The sequence below is a fragment of the Strix aluco genome, chromosome 7 (genome assembly GCF_031877795.1).
Source record: "Strix aluco isolate bStrAlu1 chromosome 7, bStrAlu1.hap1, whole genome shotgun sequence".
Taxonomy (NCBI): domain Eukaryota; kingdom Metazoa; phylum Chordata; class Aves; order Strigiformes; family Strigidae; genus Strix; species Strix aluco.
Window position 1 is genome coordinate 21,558,597 of NC_133937.1, and position 22,044 is coordinate 21,580,640.

A 22,044-nucleotide genomic window follows, 5' to 3' on the forward strand; every position below is an offset into this window, starting at 1 on the left:
GGCTTCTCACTTCCCCCGCTTTACACACGGCTTCCACCACGTAAACGGCCAGGCACAACAGGATCTTTATTGAGTAACAGCTCTTTTAGAGGGAGAATGCGCCGCAGCAGCACACCACAAGCATTTCATCTCCATCCCCTGCTCCCTCGTGGTCCACCCAGCAGCAAACGACTTCCTCCCACACTGTGCCGGTTTCTTTCTGCTGCAGGGAAGCAGAAAGCTTAAGTGCGCAGCAGAAGTGCAAACTTCCCAGAGACACAGCACTACCAGCAGGCTTTTCTCCCTGGCCCTAACACATGATGGGGGAGTCCTCCGGGAGGTGTAGAGAAGGTCAACCCAAACTTACCAAGGGCAGCAACCTGTGGGACACACAGAGCGGAGGGCACCGACTGCAAGAGGGAAGAACTAATGGTATACCAAGATATTTTTCTGCATGCACATGGCCTTCAGCATCACTGTAAATAATACTCTTAATAAAGAGCCTCTTAGCCTAACAATCTCATTACTATCCAGCATGCAGTGTAGGAAGGACTGGTCTACAGCATAACTGAGCAAAGGTGCATTCTCGACTCCACATTTCCTGCTAATGTATGTAGGCATAAGGAGGCCTAAATATATGTGCAAGAGATAAAAAGCATGGAGAACTGAAAGAATGGCATGCAACCTTCTAAAGAAGGTCTCATGGCCTGATGCTTTGCATCAACCCCCATTAACAAAACCCAGACCAACATGCTGCAATAACCGCACGCACACGCCTGGAGCACCGGCTCACTGGCTGACTCTGCCAAAGCCTCCCCGGCACTGGCCTCAGCAGTGGGGCCGGGCCCTGCGCAGGGCAGCAGGGACTGTGGCATGGGGAAAGCACAAGCTGAAAGTCAGCACCAGAGCTGGAGGCAGGACCGCAGGCTTTCTGCAGAGTAGTGAGTGAGGATGTTGGGAGATGGTCCAAGCAGGGAAGGTGGGGGATGAGGGTAAATTTGGGCATTGTGGATGTTTGTGATTTCTTGAGAAAAGAGCCCAGAACTGGAGATGCTTTACCAAAATCATGCAAGTGACATTTGCACAGAGGCTGTTCATGCTGTGTGTGGCTCATGCTAGTGTGGAAATTCACAGAGAATTACTGCATGGGATCTAGTGACAATGCAGTAAGCCATTAAACAAAACATCTTTGTCTTATATCTGTCCCTCAAACCTTGGGCTTCCATTTTTCCATCACAGAACTGAAAAAATATCACACAGGTTGATTTTGGAATAGCTCGCATGTAAATCATCCCCTTGGGCTTGGGCCTCTCACGCTGGGGTTCAGCCTGAGTGACTTTTTATAGCTGAGTTATAAACTTTTAAATGCCAGACTTAATCAGAGCTACTGAGATGGCCATTACAGGAGTGGTTTAAGTGGCATAGCCCTGATATATGATAGCACAGAAAGAAGGTAGGTGGCTCATCCGCAGTGGGCAGTCTATCTGGAAGGGAGCAGGGTCTGGTGGCTAGAAGCGGGCACGACTGAGACACAGATCTCTTGAGTTTTGCTCTTGCCCTTGTGCTACTGCTCAGTGACCTCGAGCAAGTTCCCTTGGGCTGCGCTGCCCTGAGGAGACAGATCTCAGAACAAAACTTGAGAGGAACACGTGGCTCACCATGCCCTTGTTTCCCCAACATGCTAACGAGAATGAAAATATGTATCTGCCTCCCCTAGGGAAGTCGCAAGGATCGTTGGTGAATTGGGCTAGGGTTTAATGTGGTATTGTGCAGACTCAGAACATACAAATCTGAAAGCTTCATTTATGGCTGGCTTAGAGCAACCACCCACAAAATCATACCAAATAATTATAATCACAGATACATCAGACACTGAAGAGTGTAAAAGACTTTGGGCTCAGGCTTAACAGGGACTAAGGCCACTTTGTTCCTAACAGGGGTCTCTGCAAAACTTTGAGCCCCCTGATTTTGCAAGTTGTGAGACACCCAGCAGGTTCCAGCTGTGAATCTGAGAGGCCCCTCCACTCTGCAACATCTTTGTGGTCTAAGCAGAACTGGACAGTCAACAATGTGAGAGCAGATGCTTGGACGGAGAAATTGATCTGAATGAAAACAGTACAGGAACTTTTCAGAGTCTTCTTTCTAAATTTATTCAAGTATTAAACAAACAGAAACTACAGCATGCATCAGATACTTTTCTTTATTGTACAACAAAACTATGGACTTGTTTGTAATTGCAGCATTTCCAGCAACATCAGGCAGACTTGTCGATGCTATCCAGTTTTGCACAGTCACTAGAGTGTCGCATCATGAATTATTAAATCAGTGCTTCGTGGTAATACATAATTTCTTATCAATTATTCATGCTAATGTGCGTGTAGTTTACTTAATTGTGTTATTGACGATCAAAAGTAATTTCCTGAAAATCCTCAAGGACAGAAAATTTAATCAGCGTAACTACTTTTCAGATGCAATGCTGTTAAGTATTCTTAATTTGCTCAACAATTCACTTATTTATGTACCTTTCTGGAGGAAATACGAGTTTAATCAAACAATTAGATTGAAGAGTTAGTGTACAGAAGGGCTGAAGATCAACTGAATGCAAGGTAATTATGTTGAAATGAAGTTGGACCTGCCTCTTTGGAGTGGAATTTTTTTTTTAGTCTTTTGGGAGAGGGAGCACAAAAAAACTATGATTGGGAAGATCACTAAGAAAAATTCTCTCTTCTCCAACCACTTCCCACAACAAAGCACACAGCAATCTATTTTATTTTGGTGGAAGAAAAAGATTGTTGCTGTTGTTTAATCTGAGCCATAATTTTGCAACCAGGGAAGCCACCTCTACCTACAGTTCAGCAGAGCAGCTCCTGAAGCTGGAACACAAAGGTGGATCACAGACTACTGCATGTTCTCCCCCTTAATTAGGACAGTTCAGGATTGCCGAAAGAAACACACATGTAGCAAAAGAAAAGCAAAATTACTGCATTTGATGAATGTGGGCCCTGTCAGACTTTTCTTTGTACCTGGATCCAAGGATAGACCCAGCAATGCCCTCTCTGATGACTTGTGTCCAGAAGACACAAACGCCACCCTGGAGGAATGCCTGGTACTCTTCACTCCTGGAGCAATGAAGGTGTTTGGTGCTGCCAAGCCACCCCCTGAAGACCAGGGCTTCCACCATTTAAATGGGTGCTGGCACCAAGCCCTGCCTCACGGAAAGGAAGGTGTGCACCAGGGGGGGTGGGAGAGTCCTGCAAACCCCAGAGAAGTCCCAGGTTCTATGAAATTCATGGGCTGAGATCAGTTAGGTGGGGGAGAGATATTTTTGCTGCCAATCTTACTCAGGATTGCCTTTCTAAGCACATACCCAACCTCAGATTCTGTGAGAAGCCAAACACAACCCCAAGTAAAAGCACATGCTCAGTGCATTGCAGGAGGTCCTCAGCACAACGTGCAGAATCAGAGCTGACAGGAATCCTTCCACTAGCCTCCACGTTACTTGGTCAAGGCTCAGAGCAGCGGTTTCACCCTGTTCTCCAGAGACATCTGTGGACAAGTGTAAGGAGTCTGCAAAAGGCACCTAAGAAAAGCAAACCCATGTCACTAAGTTTAAATCTGCATGTGCATTTCCCATGAAAAATATGTGGGGCACCCCAGATGGAAATGCCTGCTCTAGAGCATCAGATATTAGTCTGTTTTGCTTTGGGGAGTTTTGGGTCAGAGATAAAACTATATTTCCTGAGGCACCAATTTCTCCTTTGCCCTGTGCCCACTCTGTAATAATTAAGACATTTTCATATCTAGATTCATTACAAGCCTTCAGTGAATGAAATAATCTGATTTTGGATGGCATAAAGGAATATCCTTCCAAGCTTTATTTTCTCTTTATTAAAAACAAAACATGCAAGCACATATTTGCAGTGTTGCAATGCAGGATTATTTTGTTCTCCAGTCTTTCTTTCCAAGAGAATGATGCTAAAATACTCCCAGCTTTGTGCAGATCTAGACACAACTGCACTCTCCAATAAATACCAGCATTACCATTTGAAGCTATGAATGCTGCTCTGCAGTCATGTGTCCTTTATGTCTAACCCAGGGAATGGCAAGAATAGCAGACTAATGTTCACACAGACACTAGTGCAAGGATTTTATTCACAGGTAAACTGATCTCAGAAATTTCCCAGTAATCTACTCATGAAAAGTTTCACTTTTGGAGAAAAGAAGGGACAAGGAAAAAATTCTGAAGAATTTTGTTCTATTTTCTGCTTCTCTTACACCTGGCTTGCCTGGGATAGATTTGACTGAAGTCAAATGCCATCAGAAAACAGCAGGCCAAATTGGTATATACCTGCATATTCCTTCACCTCTGCTGTGCGTGGTGGGGTAAATAATGCCTGGATGCCTCTCCTGCCTCAGACCTCGCATCTGGAAGTGCTGCCCTGCTGCCAGCCCTCCACCTCACGCAGGATGGGAAGCTGAGATGTGTGGGAGGAAGCCAGGATCCTGGGTGTTTCAGTGCCCCTGGGATGTGGAGGGGGGAGCTAAAAACAGTTTCACAAATGTTTCCAAACACAGATAGTGCTGATAAATCAGGGGAATGGACCTACAGCGGCGCAAGAAAAGCAAGGGTGCGTGAAAGGCAGCCAAAGAGGCCACTCAGATTTGCTGGGTCCCTGGTGGCCCCATGACATCCTGCTGGGGCATGGCCACACTGTAGTTCACCCCGTGGCAGAGCCCTGGCGGCGGGTCCCTGCCCTCAGCTGAGGGGCCAGTGCCGGTCTGGTCTCATACACTCTTCTCCCCTTCCATGTGCTCCTTGGCCGGAGAGGGCTGCTTGTCCTGGCTGCCCTCGGGGCCGGGTTTGGTGGGAGGAGTGGGGCTGCTGCTGGTGGCGGGCAGGAGGTTGGCAGACTGGAGCACAGCCTCCGAGTGCTCCCGGGCCTTCATGCGCAGCGCGGCCACGCTGGCGGTGCGGTTGCTTTGGCAGCCGTAGGTGGGCAGGAAGGAGAGGCCCATGGGGTCTGGAACGCAGCACGAGCACAGCGGGCCCCCTGGGGAGGAAGGAGACAAGGCACCATCACTGATAGGGAAGGTCATGGGGACTGTCTGACTGTTCCCTCCATGGTCAATCTGGAGACGACAGAGATGGGGTTGGAGTCTCGAATGGCAACAATTCCCTCCCATGTTGACATTTAGTGGGAACACAGATAATCTCTGGATCAGGGCTAGAAAAGTCACATCTTGTTCTGCTGAGGCCCACTGTGAAGGATCTTACACTGTGAGTAATCCAGGGTGCAAACAGAGTGAGCGAGGGCAAGCAGAGTCAGAAGCAAGCAGTGAAGTTTAGATCACACATGAGATTTCCCCACAACTTGCCCCTGCTCTCATACCAAGCTGCTGCTCTGTGGCTACTTTCAGCTCCATGCTGGAGGTATCCCCTGCCCTACCCCTGCACACTGAAGCCTGATCAATTTGGGCAGCTGCATTTGTTGGGTGAGCATGGGGGGTCCCATCACCTGTCTATATCTGAAAGATTACTGCAGAGAGAAAGGTCAAAACATTCTGGTTATTATGTAGGAACTAATGACCTTCTCCTATCTCACTGTAAGATGAGATAGGCTTTTTCTTGGCCAGGCCCCTGCTAACTATTGGCATCATGGCTACCTGCAAGAGTCTGTTCTACCTTCACCCACCTCATGTCTGTGCTGCTTAAAGATGACACCTCGAAGAGAATGGCCTCCAGAAGTGAGCCAAGGTCACCTAAAGCTGCTACTGCTGACGTGGCTTAAGAGTCCCATCAGGAGAGACGGGTCAGACCATCTCTACCCTGTCATCTGAGACACATGAGCTGTTCCAAGCAGGCAATAAAACACTGGAGAGAGGGTGAAATGGGTATTCCTATCCCTTTAAGCCAAAAGGCTCCCTGCAACCCATTGACAGAGGCAGTCCTCACTCCACCAGCTGCCTTCCTGAGCTGGACCACTGCAGGCTCTTCCTCTGGCTTATCTTAGATAATGCTGGGATTTGAGGCAGTTCCCAAACAAGCACATCTGGAAATATAGGTTGACCACTGGGCGGGACATGTAGTCCATCCAAAAAGCCACGCTGGTACCTAGCTTAGATGCATCTACTGAATGAAAGAGAATGTGTCAGAGGAGTAGGGAGGGGAGGAAGGGTGGGATAGCTGAGCTGGTACATTAATTTGCTCTCTGGTGAGAAACCTTGGGTGACACCACTTTTCTAGGGGTCTCAGAGGCCACACAAACTCCACATCCTCTTCTACACCCCTGGCAATAGCCTGTCCTTTGCTGATACGCTAACTCCCAACAAGAAACAAGCTGGCCACACACATCTTGACACAACGCAATGTCTTCCTCTGATCTTTCCAAGCCAAGGACTTGCTTTAATTTCTGCAGTTAATATTTGAGTTAAATGGCTCATGACTAAGTGATGGAACTAATAACCTGCAGGGAGCAGGTAGTCTTTCTTTTACATTTCTGCTCTTGGTAGCAACGGGTCAGCACCCATCTGCTAGGGATGCAGGCAGACAGTTGTTTGTTTTTAGGCTGTTGGCAAGACTTCTCCAAAGCAATTGTCAGAGATTAGCAGCTTGCAGGTAACATTGAGGAAAAAGTACTGTTTGCGTTTAAAAAAAACAGAATCTGCAAGGGACAAGATATTAATGTAACCGGAAAATCTTCTTTTTCTTTGTAATACTCCTCTGATAGAGCATAAGATCAGCAGACTAACATTTCCATGGGTCCAGGCATTCAAATGAATTGCACAAGCAAGTTTCAGCACTTAACTAAAATCCTCCATTTTTTTGATTTTATCACTAGGAAGCTCAATCTTAAATTCTGTGGCTTCTTTGAGCAGGTCAGAAGGAGGGTTTATAACAAAATCGAATCACTAGCACAAATTACAGTTTTTGTCACCACCAACCACTCTCATAAAGTAATTTTTTGCCCTGTTGAATTGCAGTCACTTGTGGGGTGCTGGACAGCCACTGTTCTACCAAGAAGAAAGAGAGGAAGATTGGTACTTCAGAGTCCCTACAGATTGCAGCAGGTCTTTAGCTGCAGAAGCCACACAGAAGTCTGTCTTCTCACTAGTATTAAGCCTCACTACCTTAAGGTTCAGCTCTGAAATGGGGAAGCATGGAGGCCTGCCTGCTCATTAGCTGTCTTTGCAATGCTGCTTTCTAACACAAGCTGAGTGAGACTTTCGAATGCAGCTGTTCAGCTCCCAGGCTGAGGGGAGGGCTGGCCCAACTGTGGTACCTAACGCAAGACTGAGCACAGACACTGTCTGCTTAGTGGGAGGTGGGGAGAAGTGGAAAAGAGTCTTCCCCTTTTCAAAAGAGCAGGAATCAGCACCATCCCCTAAGAATAATTTTCATTACACTGTTAGAGAGGGATAAAATATTTATCAGTCTTCAGTATGAATCTAAGCTCCTCGCTTAATAATTAGACCTGATATTACCTAGTGGGTCTGCAACCTGAGGGTGCAGTTACCTGTGGTGGAAACTAGGCTATCTCTAGCAATAAATCACCCAGAAACCATTCCTTTCATTTTAACTGAGGTTAAAGCACTTGCAAAAAACAGCTCACACCCGAAAAAATGTAAAGTAACAAGTGTCAGTTCCTCCAGGGTCGAGCTAGAATACAGGAGAGTAGGATTTAGTCCTGTTTCTTTTAATGTAGGTTGTAAGGAAGGTTGAATCTACCTTACAATTGCCTGTGTCTGCAGCTTGTAAGTCCAGTGAAATCTATCGTAATTTGCTGGTACAAAAGCCAAGACAAACGATGGGAGACTCAGGAGTCCAAGGTCTCCACCTGCCCATCAGCCCACGATGGACAGGGATGTGACTTTCACCAAGAAAGAGGCATCCACATATAGCAGACGTCAGTGGTTTTTACATCTTATTGCAGTAACCCTGAGTCCACAGTGGGGAAGGAAGGAATCATTCCTACTGATTTTTGAATCCTCAGAGGAGTTTAGGCACCTAGCTCCCGTCAAAATCAGTGAGGGTTAAGCTGTTAGCCCTAGATCTTGATTCAGTTTCCACTAACATCTATGACAGTCTGATATTACTTTAATGGGATTTGGATCAAGTTGCTACAATAAGGACAGGTTACGGTTTTCTTTCTTTCAGGAACTTACTGCCTCCTGTACACAAAATTAAAATACACAATTAGATTTCCATTAACTTACAGCAAATTCTGCTGAATTGATCTGAACCTCCTTGTATTCCTATATGAGATCATACTTTAAATGCTCAGCCTGAACATAAATACTTAATGTAATAAATACAGTCTGAAATATTTGATCCACTTGGCAGTTTAATTGATCTACTACAGAGACTGACAGGAAAAATTAAATTTGTTCTGTCTTGTCTCTGCCAACATCACATTTCAATTGAAACGATATTTGTTCTACAATTTTGGTTGCAGACCCTTTTGTGCAGTTCCAAGGTTCTGTTTCAGCTGAGAATAGTGGGGTGGGAGCAGGGCCCATATTGATACATAAGTATTTAAAATATATATTTAGTATTTCAATTCAACAGTTTAAAGAATTTAATAGATAGCCTTTCCAAAAGACAAAACCCCAGTTCCTTTCCTCTTTCAGTATTTGTGCATATCAGCATTTAATGTGGACAGCTGGACAGCAACCTGACATGGAACAAAGCGAGGAAAAATTCCTGTTTAAAATCCTCACCTGTCAATGGATGCTGTTTAGTTTTCAGATAAAATATGCTTCATTTAAGTATTGTTTTCTTCTGACAGTAGTCACATTGGTTTACTTGAGCTCTAAATCCTCATAAACTCTGAAATCACTTTCACAGGGGTTGGAAGGTCAACAACAACCTTGAGTTCATAGTGTCGTTTACCAGTGAGAGCTGATTCAAAGGGAGCTTCCTCTTGCTCTTCATACATGACACCAACACTCTATCTATTAAAGCCTGAGGCACAAGCAGGAAAAACAAAAGCAGCTTTATCCAAACCTTCTTGAGCTCTGAATCAGCAGGGTCAGAAGAACAAGAAAGGCATGATCTTAAAGCAGAGGCACCAGATGCTCCCAGTATAATTTAGGGTAGCCTCAAGGCTGCTAAAGTTGTGCTAGATTGTTCCTCCTTCTAGTCCCTAAGCTGGTTAAGTGTGGAAGGCACCCTGTGCTGCCCAGAGGCTAGAAGAGCTGACAGCAGAGCCCAAATGTTGTAAGTTCACATCTCCTTGGCTTGTGAACCATATACGCCCAATGCAAAAAACAAAGAGCTGATGATTTGGCTCAGTTGCTCTAGCAGGAGGCTTTTTGTGTAAATAATTTGACACTGGAACGGGGTGATTTCATCCTCCCTTATTGTGCCATTAGTACTGTTGCAAAAAAATAATTCAGAAGCCAGGACCTTGCCTGTTTGGACAGGAAAGCTGACAGCAAAGCCCGCAAGAGCTGGAAGAACAGAACTAGCCCTTTGAATACTGTCAGCTCAGCAATCATTTACCACTCTTCCCTTACACATCAAAAACATGATCTGACCCTAAATCCTACTGACTTGTGTCACTCCAAGAGGGGTCAATAGGAACCCCTGCCCAGCTAAGGTCCACTAACCTAATCAAGACTTGTCCTGGAGGAACAAGCCAGCAACCATTTCCTTCCCATGGCTCTTAGGGCTCCTAGTATCTGCATATTCCCAAATATTTGTGATAAAGACCAAAAAAAAATCTACTTGTGAGGTAGGGCAGTGCCAGAGTCAGGGACCTGTGATACAAGAATCAAATTTGCTCAAGGTCTCTGCATCTGCAGCAAACTGAAGAAATGTTTTAAGTTCTCTAAAGTCACAGTGGCAGGTAAACTAGGGAAAATGCCAAACAGAACCCACTTGATATATTTGCTATGTTACATGAGAAAAGTCAGTAAACCCATAATCAGGAATGACAGAGAAAATAAAGGACCCCAAAGTTTTGATTCCCGTTCCCCAGTCTTAGGGTAAGCAGTGGTGTTTCACTTCCGTAAACACCAGTTCAAGGGTAAGTTGGGTCCTTGAACATGTCTTTCCCAGCCTTGGCAATGGGAATTGCACAATGGAATCAGGCAAATTCTCTTCATCTTTCCGTAATAGAAATTGAAATGTAATGGATGGGCACTTCTAGTTGTGTATTTTTTCCTGGATACTGCAATTAGGCCTCCCTAATATGAACAACAGCAACCACAGCAGCAACAAACCATAAAAGAGCCTAATCAATGGTGCCCTGGAATATCCACTTTGATGTGCATAATGCAATCCTGCTTCTCTATCAGTGGTGTGGAGGTGCCGTGACACCAACTGAGCTATAACTTGCATAGAGCAGAGCTGTGGGTGAATTATGAAAGTAATTCCCTGGCAAGTGTAATTATTTCTCTCCTCATACACTGCACTCATCACGGGGTCTGGGGAAATTTCAGTGGAATGTAACAGACACACTCTTGGCCTCAGCCACCAGAATGGTAGAACACTTCCGCTAAAAAACGGAGATTTTTGTTTACACCCATTAATAACATCTTCTACATTAATGAATTGCATTCATGCTGTCATCCATTAAGAAGGTACTTTGAGGTCTCTCTCTGCACAGAACACTAGCTTCTCCTGATGACTCTTGTTATACAGCCCATAAATAAAACAAGTATTTTCCCCTCATATTTGAGGTCTGCAATTAAGTCTACTAAATGGACTGCAGATGCATGGTTTACAGTAAGTGATTCATCTTGGAAGATCATGAAAACATCGAAGTCACCACAATGAAGTAACATAGTTGTCAAATTAGGACAATTTCAGAGAGTAACGAACACAAGAAATTTCATCTATGTGAGCCAACCTTCTTCCTGACTATGGCCAGTGGTGAAGAACTAAAACCCTGAAGTAGGAAACCTTCTATACCACAGAAATTATGATCTTACGCTAATTTTTCAAATGAGAAACTGTATTTCCTGAAAGAATAGTACATAGTGAGGTGATATGTTAGTTAACAGATGCTTGCTACTAAGTACAGCCTCTGATGTGCTAAACTTCAGAGAGGGAGAGGATTCACCTAAGGAAAGGAAAAAGTCTGTTGTATTACTGAATAGAGAATATTTGATAGAAATGGGGAAAAACTGTCCTGTGATAATATATTCTTCTCTTGAACAATCTATGCTCTGAATTAGAATTCTGATTGCTATTATATAGCTGACCTGCTTTCTTCACAGAACATCCTGTGGTGGCAATACCATCCCTTTGACGAAAAAAAAATAAAATCTCAGTTGCAGAGACAGCAGGGCTCATGGGGCATAGTGCTTAGGGGGAATAGCTTTCTTGTCATTCATCAGAGCAGATCTAGTCTCATGCGCCAACAATATCCCTCATTTACCTAGAAGTGGCACATGTGGGGTTCAGATGAGAGCTGCCTGTTGCAGAGTTGCGGTGAAACACAAAACATGAGGCAAGTCTACAGTTGACCGCACAGTCTTTCCGAAAGCAAAGTTGCAGGCTGAGTCCCTGCCCCTTGTCTCTACTAGAGATTTCTTGTCTCTACTAGACCAACTTCATCATCAACTATTATATCCTTATACTACAAATTAGATCCAGAAACCATGTGCCCTAGACACTTTATGCAGCCTTGGAAATCTGGGTCTGGAGCCAAGCAATCAAAGGCGGAGAAAGAGAAAGAGAGGTATTAGTTTCTTTACAGAACTCTCAGGTGGCAGAGTGAAAATGGTCCCTGAGAGCATAAAATAATTATTAATTAGTTACATCACCATCATCTCTTGTTATTCACTGTATTGATTTTAATTGTCTCCTTCTAAAGCATTGGTCAAATATTACTCACTGACACCAACAAAGTGTTGGCTCACAAGCCCAACAAAACACGTCTTGTCTCCTCAAAAGAATAAGAAAACAAACTAGACTTCCCCACAGTATCTGATGTCTGAGAGTGCCCATTTGTCTGCAGGCAGCTTTTACAGCCTTACTGAAGAATATGATTCCCTTTACTGGCCAGGATTATTCTCCCAGTGGTGAGAATACATATCTATGTATGGGATCCACATAGAGGAGCTGCATTTAATTTGATATTTGCATAGAAGAAAGTGGGGTTATGCATCCATTGGTAGTGAAATGGTGCTCTGATTCTGGAGCAACTATTTTGCTTTCAAAAGCACAAAGAATTCCTGGTAGTTTCAAGAATGGTCGGCACAAAAGAGATACCAGGAAGAGCTCCTGATCATTGCACTCTTCAATAAAATTTGCAAAATCTTGGAAAACCTTACTACTTGTTGAATTTCTCCTTATCCAAGCAATCCAAAACCCAAACAGCTCAGAATTTTATGCCCTGTGCTGAATTTGCTGGGATTTCTTGTGGCATAAAGTCCTATGCCCTCAGAATCACTGTGGCAGACTCCTGTCGGCATTTCTGCTGCAAAATGCGACTAGATTCTCAAGGGAGAGGCTTAGGTCACTTCATTAAGACACATAAGGACACAGACTAATGCCCACCTAAATGTAGGGTTAGTTCTCCTTTGACAGGCCTGAGGTATGCAAATCAGCTCCTAGCTCAGTGGGGGAAATGAGAAGGGAGAGTCAAACAAACTGAACTGAACAAGATGGAGAACATCATATAAAGGTTTTGTGAACACTGTGTCTCTCCCTGTCCTTTCCTTCCTTTCCACAGCCATTATCTCTTTCTCCAGGCTGACATGTGAGCTTGGTTCTGTTCTCATATACATTGGTTTAAACAAACCATCATTCACCTGGTGTTTCCATACCAAAGAAAAACAAAATGTGAATCAGGCCTGTGATACTTTTGGTCCACTCAGAACCTCTAGAGATTGCCCTGTTCATCATTGCCAATTAATGAGATTGAAGCTCAAGTTCTGCTGTGCACAGCCCCTGCCCAAGCCCAAATGAATTGCTCTTGGAGAAACAGGGAAAGAGGAACTTGTGGAGATGAGCGGAGGAAAGAGGAGACAATACTCCATATATAAATACCACAAGAAAGATGCTACAATTATTCTCTGCTTGTATAAATCAAATTTGCCACCTTAGAGAATAACAAATTCTTCTCCCTTAACCTCAAAGCCAAAATTTGACATTACTGAGACCTAGCTGCAGAAGAAAAAGATCTCCTCTGAAAGCAGCAGTTCAGTCTACCAGTTCCTTGCAAGTATAACAATATGCTGACAGGTATAGGCAGCTCCACAAAGCTCCTGGTAAGTAGATATGCAGATATTCAAATCTGTAACTGGATTTCTTAAAATTGAAATATACTACATTATCCCAGTCCCCTTGCATGTATCTGGGGATTTCTAGTGCCAGGCAGGAAATATAAATGGGGCACCTCAGCAATGAACTGCACATGTAGCTGACAACATTCATCAAGAGAATACGCATGCATCTGATAATTGACCATCCCTATACAAATTATAAAAAACTTATATTTACGTTTGGGACCAATTTTTCAGGGACACTGACTCTTAGCCTGGGCAACTGACTATATCTAATAAGTATCTCTGCAAGAGATTCAGGAATAGGATTTTTCCTGCCCCTAGGTTGTAAAACTGCTATCAAGCAAAAAGGAGCAAATTATTAATTTCTCAATTTAGTGGCTGAGCTGTAAAAACCCAGAAAATAATATCTGGAAGTCTTTCAAATAAATAACACTTAAAAAAATCCTCATGACATTTTTTTTCATTCATTTGTATTGGCTTTTGTTTATTGGGGTTATTTTTCCTAAAATTTACCTACTTTTAAACATGAAAACAATGAGAACAATCTATTGATGCATTTAATCTTGAAAATGCTTAAATGTAAATTTTAAGAAAAAAAAAATCCTTTACTTCCATCCAAAATAATTCACTGAACACAGCCCCATTTCCACACCTTTCAACCTGACCAGGACTACATTTATCAACCTTTTTGCCTTAAGAATCTCACCTGTATCTACTACTGGAGAGAAGCTGTTCCTGCCCAATGGCAGAATCCAAAAGTCTCTGCCTCAAGACTTCACAGTCACAGGGCAGAGATCAAGAGGATTCATGCAGTCCAACAGCCTCTGCCCACTTACAGGGTTTAGGCTGACAGTCATCCTTGAAGTTTTAGGGTTCATATCACACTTGTGTGGCTTTTTTTGATTCAAAATCATAGGTCCCACACCTATCAAAATAGCAGTAGCTGTATGGTGTGTCTGGCTTCAGCTTTTTTTTGAAAGATGGGAGGAAAAGGGGAAAAGGGAGCAGGACACTGGACTTAATGCAAAACTCAGCAGTTCCAATCATTTGCTTCAGGAATATACCTTGGCAATGCTGATTTAACTGGAAATACAAAGAGCATGAGGTATGCCAGAGAACATAGTGAGAGGTATTAGAGGACATTTGTGTTCATAGTGGAGGGTCTTAAACTGGGAAAATTTCCTCACAAATTATTGTACCACATTGGAGCATAGAGCAAATGTATGTGCCACTTTGTGCTTGGCAGTGCTATGAGGCTTTACATCCTATAAATCTATAAATTGAATTCATCCTGCTTACACCCTTAGTCTTATAAATTGTTAGACTAGGAACAGCTAATGGATCAGCTGGTGATTTATTTTTAAAAGATGCATACTGCTGCTTTTTGGGAACTGAAAGGGATACAGACGCTGGATGTACCCTTCCTGAAGCCTACGTCCCGGGTAATGAGGAATTACTTTGTATCCTCCCCTGTCCCCATGCACACGCTTTATTCAAGTTCTCAAAGGGGACCTACTGTTCAAGAAGAGAAAGGTCTGGCATTGTGCAGAGATGCACTGCAAAGGAAACCACATGCAAAGAGCGGATGAAGCATCAGTAACTGTGCCAGATAATGTATAATGCAAAAGGATGTGTATAACTAATTTATTAGTATAAATCTGACTCTTTAAAAAAAAAGCATATGCAAAGAAAACTCTAAAGGAGCAAAGCCTACCTGCCTTGCTCCTTGAGACAAACCCTGAGCTCACTAAAACTGAGTAAAGTGAAGGAGCTTTACCACAAATGGTGGTACAACTTACAAGAGACTCACTTCTGTACCTGCAGCATCAGTCTGTGCAATCACTGCCAATCATAACAGAGGGAAGGACCCATCATTTCCCAAAGGCTTCCCCACTGCCTCAAGTGCTTAGCTCGAAAGACCCTCTCTTTGACCTTATCCATGAAGTTAAACAAAGTCACTTACCTTTTAGAGAGGCGACATGGGATAAAGCTTGTGCATACGTGGCTGTGTTGAGAAGAGTCCCCGGCAGGCAGGAAGGGAAGAAAGGTCCTGTAGGACCCACTGCTCGACTCAGGCTGATGAAGAAGAGAAAACAACTTCCTTACTAAACCAGAACTAACTGATTCCAAAGACAGCATTTGTGCATGCACACAAATACATTGGTGTCTTAGCATCCAACTAGATGGGACCAAACCCGAGTTACATCAGCCTCCCACAGTCACCAGCTTCTCAGCATCTCCACAGGGAGCAGTGAGTTGCACGAGAGACAGCTCATCTTCTAATGATCTGGGCTGTATGTGAAGATGATGCTGTGTAGGTCAACGGTTAGCAGCAGGCAAATCTGTATCTATGTACACACATATGATGCATGTTTGCCCCAAAGAGAGGCAGTTGATAACATGTATTACTCCTACCTCTGCTGGATCTCCAGACCCTCTTTTTTATTCCTGGTTTGATCTGCTGGAGAAGGGGAATTTAAATTCCTTGCAGGAGGCGCCACCTCAGCCATTGTTTCCTTAGAACCTTCTTGGTCAGAAGCACCCCTCTCTGTTTTCCTCCATTTAGCTCTTCGATTTTGGAACCACACCTGGAGGAGGAGGGCAATCCAGGCTGAATACCATGTTTAGCCAAATGTTAAGCAAGGAAATTGTAAATTATTACTCTATTGAAATGAGTCATTTAGAAGCTTGGCTAAAACTTTCTCTTATTTTATGTCCCCATTGTCATTCTAGTTGAGCCTTAGGATTACATTTGTATCATCTGGAATATTTCTGTGTCTGGAAAACAAGCCAGACCTGGAAGTCTAAAGACATTCCAGAGACCTGTTAAAAATAAAATTTAAAAAAAAATATTTTGATGTTACTGTACCAGTTAGCAAAACATTTAAACACATCCTTGCCTTTATGCTCACATTTAATTCTCACTGACTTCTGTGTTTTAACACATCCAAATCCTTTTGTGTAGGGATGGACTTAAATACATACATAAGCACTCTCACTAAACCATATGTAAGTCTTTAAATGAGCTGCTGCTAGAATCAGAGAGGTCAGAAATGAAAAGGTATGTATTAGGCCATCTTATCCAGCCTATTTCCTGAAGAGGACTGATACTTGCTGTTATTCCACTGATGTATTTGTCCAGTCTGCATTCAGAGAACTCAAAAGGTGGTAGGTACTAATTCTGGAAGATCATTCTGCAGTTTAATACACACCAGTTTCCAAAACACTTTTTCCCTGTAATGCAATACAAATATTCATGTTCTTGATTTTATCCCCTGACTTTTAGTCCAAACACTTTTTTTTTTAACATTTACCCTGGAGCTGATGCTCTGAAAGCACTTTATTTGAGGTGGAAAATGCCAAGCCTCTCTTGAGGTCAGGAAATCCACATTTTAATACATGACTTCAAGTATAGGCAAGATTGTTATTATTATTATTCTCCTCCTACAACTCCATTTTAGTTAGCTGCCTTTTAATTGCATGTATCAGCAAACGTTGAATAATGATTTTATCTATATTCTAAATTTAGAGCAGTTAAATGCAAAGCAAAATGCAGACACTTTCTTGTGTCTTAATTGAATGAAGGTCACAGCTATAACAACATTTAATTGAGCTATTTTTCATTATCATATTTTAATGACTTTGCACTGACAGTTCGCCTGCTTCTGAGGAAAGAGCATGATGAAGTCGTTTATTTCCCTATTTAGTTATTGTTTGACAACATCATCTTCGATTAAGACTCTGCTTTATAGCACATTAATCATATTTGAATGAGCAAGGGGTATAAATGTAAACATATCTCCCATCCTCTGTGTTTCCCCATGTCCCTGCATGAAAGCAGGCTAAACAAATGCTTGCATCTATTGTCTGTTTGCATAATAGCCAACAACAAGGCTAAACACCAGTCCTCAGCAATCTAATTGTCACCACCCCTATCTCACCCTTGCACCTTTCAGGAAGAAGTTATGATCTTCCACTTCTGAATGCTCAATAATTGTCCCATTTATCTCAATTTGCAGTTCAGTCTTTAGGCACCAATAGCCAAAATGGCATTTTTTTTAAGCCAGTACCTACAATGCAGTGGCAAAAGGGGATTTTCATTTCCAAATAATAATCAGTTTAATTTGCCCGCATATGACCAATGATTCATGTTCAGATTTAATAATCAGGATCGCATAATCTGATTATAGGAGAAATAATTTGTTTACAATCCCCAATTTACTGCGGTGAATTCCATTATCTCTCTTCAGCCATTGGGTTTTAAGAGATACTAACATGACCCTAGGGAACAAAAGGCAAGCTATTATATTTCCTACAATTAGATCTTTGCATAGTCTTAACCCCAAGCACCTAAATAAAAAAAAAAATACAGAAACAGCATGCAGAAAAGCCCCATAAATAAAATGAATACATAATCGTGTTCAAAAAATGGTTTGCCACTCTGTGGTGGATGCCTGCAGAGTTATAGGGATCCATCTCTGGCAACTGCAGGACTGCTGTTCTTAGTTAAGCTTGTAGACACACAAAGTTAATCCCTGGATATGGAAAAGCAAACACCTGGATGAAAAAAAAATAAATACAAAAGAAAAAAAAGTGGGGGGAAAGAAACAAGAAAGGAAGGGGTGGAAAAGAGAGAGAGTAATTGTAGCCAATGGTATTTATTGGATCATATTAAAGGTGTGGGCATTTCTCTGCAGGCTCTTTAGCTGTCTAAATTAAGTGTTCAGAAAGAAGGCGAAAGGGGGAAAAGTTGAAGAGGTGCAGATTTCTTCCTGGCAGCTGGTCTCCCTGCAGTTGACTAACCCCATTGCTCGACAGTGGTCATAGTTTCTTTGGAGAATCACGTCTCAGCTCTTTTCTCCACACACACCCCCTCCAAAAGCAAGGAAATGGATGTGCATTGATGTAATTTAGTACCTTGGAGACGCGGACAAATTAGTGTAGAACATTATCACTAGTTAATTATGAATGACCGATTAATCAACCTAATCTAATATTCCACATTATGTTGATGTTATTAAAGTGCATCATGAAAATGACAGATCGTCTTCATTTGCGTTCTTTGGCCAAATGTGCACTCTGCAGTCATGATGTCAAAAAAAAAAAAAAAAAAAAAAAAAGTTTGCCAGTTTGAATACCCCAGAGTTAAATAATTCCCCGGAATGTTTACCTGCACCCTGGCTTCCGTGAGGTTGATTTTCATAGCCAACTCTTCCCTGGTGAACACATCGGGGTAGTGGGTCTGAGCAAAAACGGCTTCCAGTGCCTCGAGCTGGTGGGGGGGAGAGCAGACATCTGTCAGAGGCCGAGCACGGCGCGGAGCGCGGAACGGGCCGGGGGCTGCCCCCCCGGGGGGCGTCTGTCCGGCTGCCCCAGGGAGGCTTCTGCGAGGGGTGGGGAAAGAGGGACCGGGCAGGGGGCCGGGCGTGCAGGGCGGGCCGGCGGGGGGCAGGCAGGGGGGCAATCGGGGTGCAGGGCAGGGGTCAGAGAGGAGACTCCTACCTGCTGCAGGGTGAAGGTGGTGCGGTTGCGGCGCTGCTTCCTTCGCAGGAACCCGTCGTCGAAGTCGCCGGCGGAGTGACCTCCGAAGGGGGCCGCGCCTGCGGGCGGAGAGCCGCGTTAAGGGCCGCGGGCCGCGGAGGGCAAAGGGCCGGGAGACGGGGCCACCCCGGCGGGGCCGGCGGCTGGGAGCCGTTGTGGAGCGGAACGCAGCGGACGGGGAGCGCTGCCCCGTCTCCGCGGGCACGGAGCCCCGAGCACCGCGGCCGGCCTGGGAAGCACCGCGGGAGCGGCCCGGGCAGAGGGTGCCCCACCGGACTGGGGGGTCCTGCCGGCACCGGGGGGTCCTGCCGACCTGAGCTCACCCCGCCGCGGGGTCTTTCTAGGGCCGTGTGTGATTTAAAAGGACAAGGAGACCAGGCTTGGACCTAGGCATGGGGACGGCAGCTTGAGCTCGTAGAAGCCCTGCCTGTCTGCCGGGAGAGCGAGGGGAAGCTCCCGTGTCTGGAGGGAGCCGGGCTGGGGCCGTTGGCAGTTTTCTCCCCGCACTCCCACACACCCTCCGAGCAGCGGCCGAGCCGCCCCCCGTGTGCTCGCCCTCATCCCTGGAGGCGAACGGCCACCACGGGCACGGGCCTTCATACAGCGCCGAGCACCGGGGGCGGCGGGAGCGCGCCTGGGGCTTGGCCACGGCTGAACCGCTGGGACTCAGCAGCGGGGCTGGAGGAGGGTTCGAGGGGCCCGAGGGGGAGACTGGGGCACTGGGAGTTTGTCCCTGGCTGGAGGCCGGGAGAGGGCAGACGGCCCGCCAGGATGCAAACCACCTTCCGTGGAGCAGACCCCGGCCTTCGCGGCTCCCCCACTTACGTATCACCCGTGCCCTGGCTTAAATGCCTTGCTCCCTTTCTGTTCGCTGATAAAACAGGGTAAAACAAACCAAACCACACAAAAAACCAAAACCTAAACCAAAACAACAAAAACCACGGAACTTGAAAGTACCCAAAGCCACAGAAGTGTTGCCGAGTGTCTCCGGGACTCGACTCGCCGACCCGCCCGGTGGAGCGGCCCGGCCCGGGCCAGACCCGCCTCGGGACACCGGGGCTGGAGGTCACCGCTCATCTTGCAACATCATTTGCAAAATAAACACGGTCCCCAGCCCCCTCCTCGCATTGACGAACGGCTCGCTGAGGCCCTGGGAGATGCTCATCAGAGAATAAAATACTGTCCTGGTGACCCCCAGAGCCCGATCGTTTCCCTCCGGCACCGCGAGGCCGGCCTCCCAGTGTGCCCATACCCACCCGAAACTCTGGCCGAAAAGGGCTTTTCTGTTGCGGTTTCTTCCGTTTGGTGGTGGGTGGGTGATGAGGTTTTTTGGGACAGGTGAAGGTGTATTTTTTTTTTTTTTCACTTGGGATGTTCTACGCTGTTTTCATCCTTTAGCAGGGCAGACCGGCCGCCCGATCTCCGCCGGGAGGCGAGGGGCCAGTCCCAGCACGGCCCCCTCCCCTCCACCCGCAGGCCCCCTGGCCCGGAGAGGCTGCGGCTCGCCGGGACCGCTCCCCGACTCGGGCCGCCAAAACCAGCTCCAGACTGCCACCGGACAAACAAACAAACCAACAAACAAGAGCACGTTTCCAAAGCCGTCTGCCAAAACCTAACGAACAAAGCCGCCCCGGCGCTCGGTGGCACGGGCAGGGGACGGCGGGGTAGGCTGGCGGGGCGCGGAGGGGCCCCGGTCCCCCCGGCCGGGAAGGAGACAACTTTGGGGAGCGAATTTTCCAGCCGGCGATGCGCAGACCGGCTTGGGTCCGCTGGCCCTGGGCCAGCCGCGCTTAGAAGGGGGGATGACCCTTCCCCGGAGGAGGATGAAACCGCTAGACCACCTCTTCCTGGCAGCGCTGCAGCGGGGAAAGCCCTTCGCTCGCCGGGTGATGCCCATGCAAGGAGCGGGCTGGGCGGTCGGGGGGATTTTACGGGGACGGGCCGCCTCCCCCGCCGTGCAGCCGCGGCGAGCGCCAGCAGTGCCCGGGCACGGCAGGGCAGCCCGTCCGGAGCTGAAGTTGCGCGGCCGAGGCTCCGGGGATGCTCCCCGCGCTACGAGCGCCGGCGGAGGGAGTGGTGCAGAGGTCCCTGGGCATAGGCGGGGGTCACACGGGGAAATCCCGAAGGCTGTCGTATTTTTTAAAAAGGAAACAAATAAACAAACAAAAAATAAACAAAACCCTCTGATCAATAACACAAAGAAAATATCCTCCCTAATATTTATTTTTCGCTTTTTTCTTTTTTTTTTTTTTTTTCAGTCGTGCGCCGTCTTCCCCCATCCTCCCGCAGAATGTTTGTAAAATAGCATTAAAGATTTATGCGGTCCCTTTGGCTGGAGGGAGGAGGCGTGACCACGTCCTGAAAGTGTCCCGATTACAGCCATGACACCAACATCTGTGCTGGGAGGGGAGAAAAGCATCTCTTTCGTAGCCTGAGGCTCAACTGCGGGATCGCTATCCACAGAGGGGAGGCAGGTGGCAAAATGACGGGGGTGGGGGTGTTAAAACAAGGCCTTTCCAACAGGAATCAAATTAAAAAAAAAAAAATAATCATGCAATCCTTCTTTCCATCCTGTGACAAGAGGGGAAAGCTGGACACGGGGACGGGGAATAGGGTTGTGTTTTCTCAAGGAGAAAGATGATGCGCCTTTATAGCTAGCTGACTCTATAGATCTGCATCTTATCTCAGCACATATCTGTACCCCGACAGTCCTGGAGCAAGTCAGACCACAGTTTCTCCGTCCGTCCCCAGCGCACACCCGCCCCCACACCCCTCGAAGTTCAGCTCTTGTACTTACACGTCTCTGTGCGACAACACTCACCCTCTAGCTGCGGGGGGCAGTGGAAGTAGAACATGGCCCCGCGGCTGGGTGGGCGCCCGCTGCCCTCCGCTGCGAGGCCGACGGCGGCCGGGGCCGGGGCCGGGGCCGGGGCCGGGGCCAGCCCGCGGGGCGCGGGGCTTCCGCGCACCCCCCGCGCACCAGCTCCCCAGCCGGGCACCGCCACGCACCGCCGAGGCGTCTCCTGCAGACCTGAAGACAGAGAGAGAGAGGGAAAGAACAGAATAGGTGAATAACCAGAAGAAAACACCTAGAGAAACTCACTGGTAATCCTAGATACCATCCTAGAGGAAGCAGAGAAAGTAGTGTCTAACCCTGTGCAACGAACTGAAAAAGCCAAAGGCAGAAAACTCTGTGGTAGGTGCACAGTCATCAGAATCACTAAAACTTTGTTGCTTCTCTTTGCTTTTTTTGTTCTGTTTTGTTGGGTTTATTTCCCCCTCGAA

General features: G+C 46.1%; 1 protein-coding gene across 1 annotated transcript; it reads right to left on the reverse strand.

The window, feature by feature from the left end:
- Positions 1 to 4,764: 4,764 nt before the first annotated feature.
- Positions 4,765 to 21,614, reverse strand: DRGX (dorsal root ganglia homeobox). Its single transcript, XM_074830047.1, has 6 exons — positions 21,581 to 21,614; positions 18,721 to 18,818; positions 18,389 to 18,490; positions 15,634 to 15,806; positions 15,182 to 15,294; positions 4,765 to 5,030 (listed from the first exon to the last, which is right to left on the reverse strand). Exons 1-6 carry the CDS (start codon positions 21,612 to 21,614, stop codon positions 4,765 to 4,767), a joined length of 786 nt encoding a protein of 261 aa, XP_074686148.1.
- Between the last annotated feature and the right edge of the window lie 430 nt (positions 21,615 to 22,044).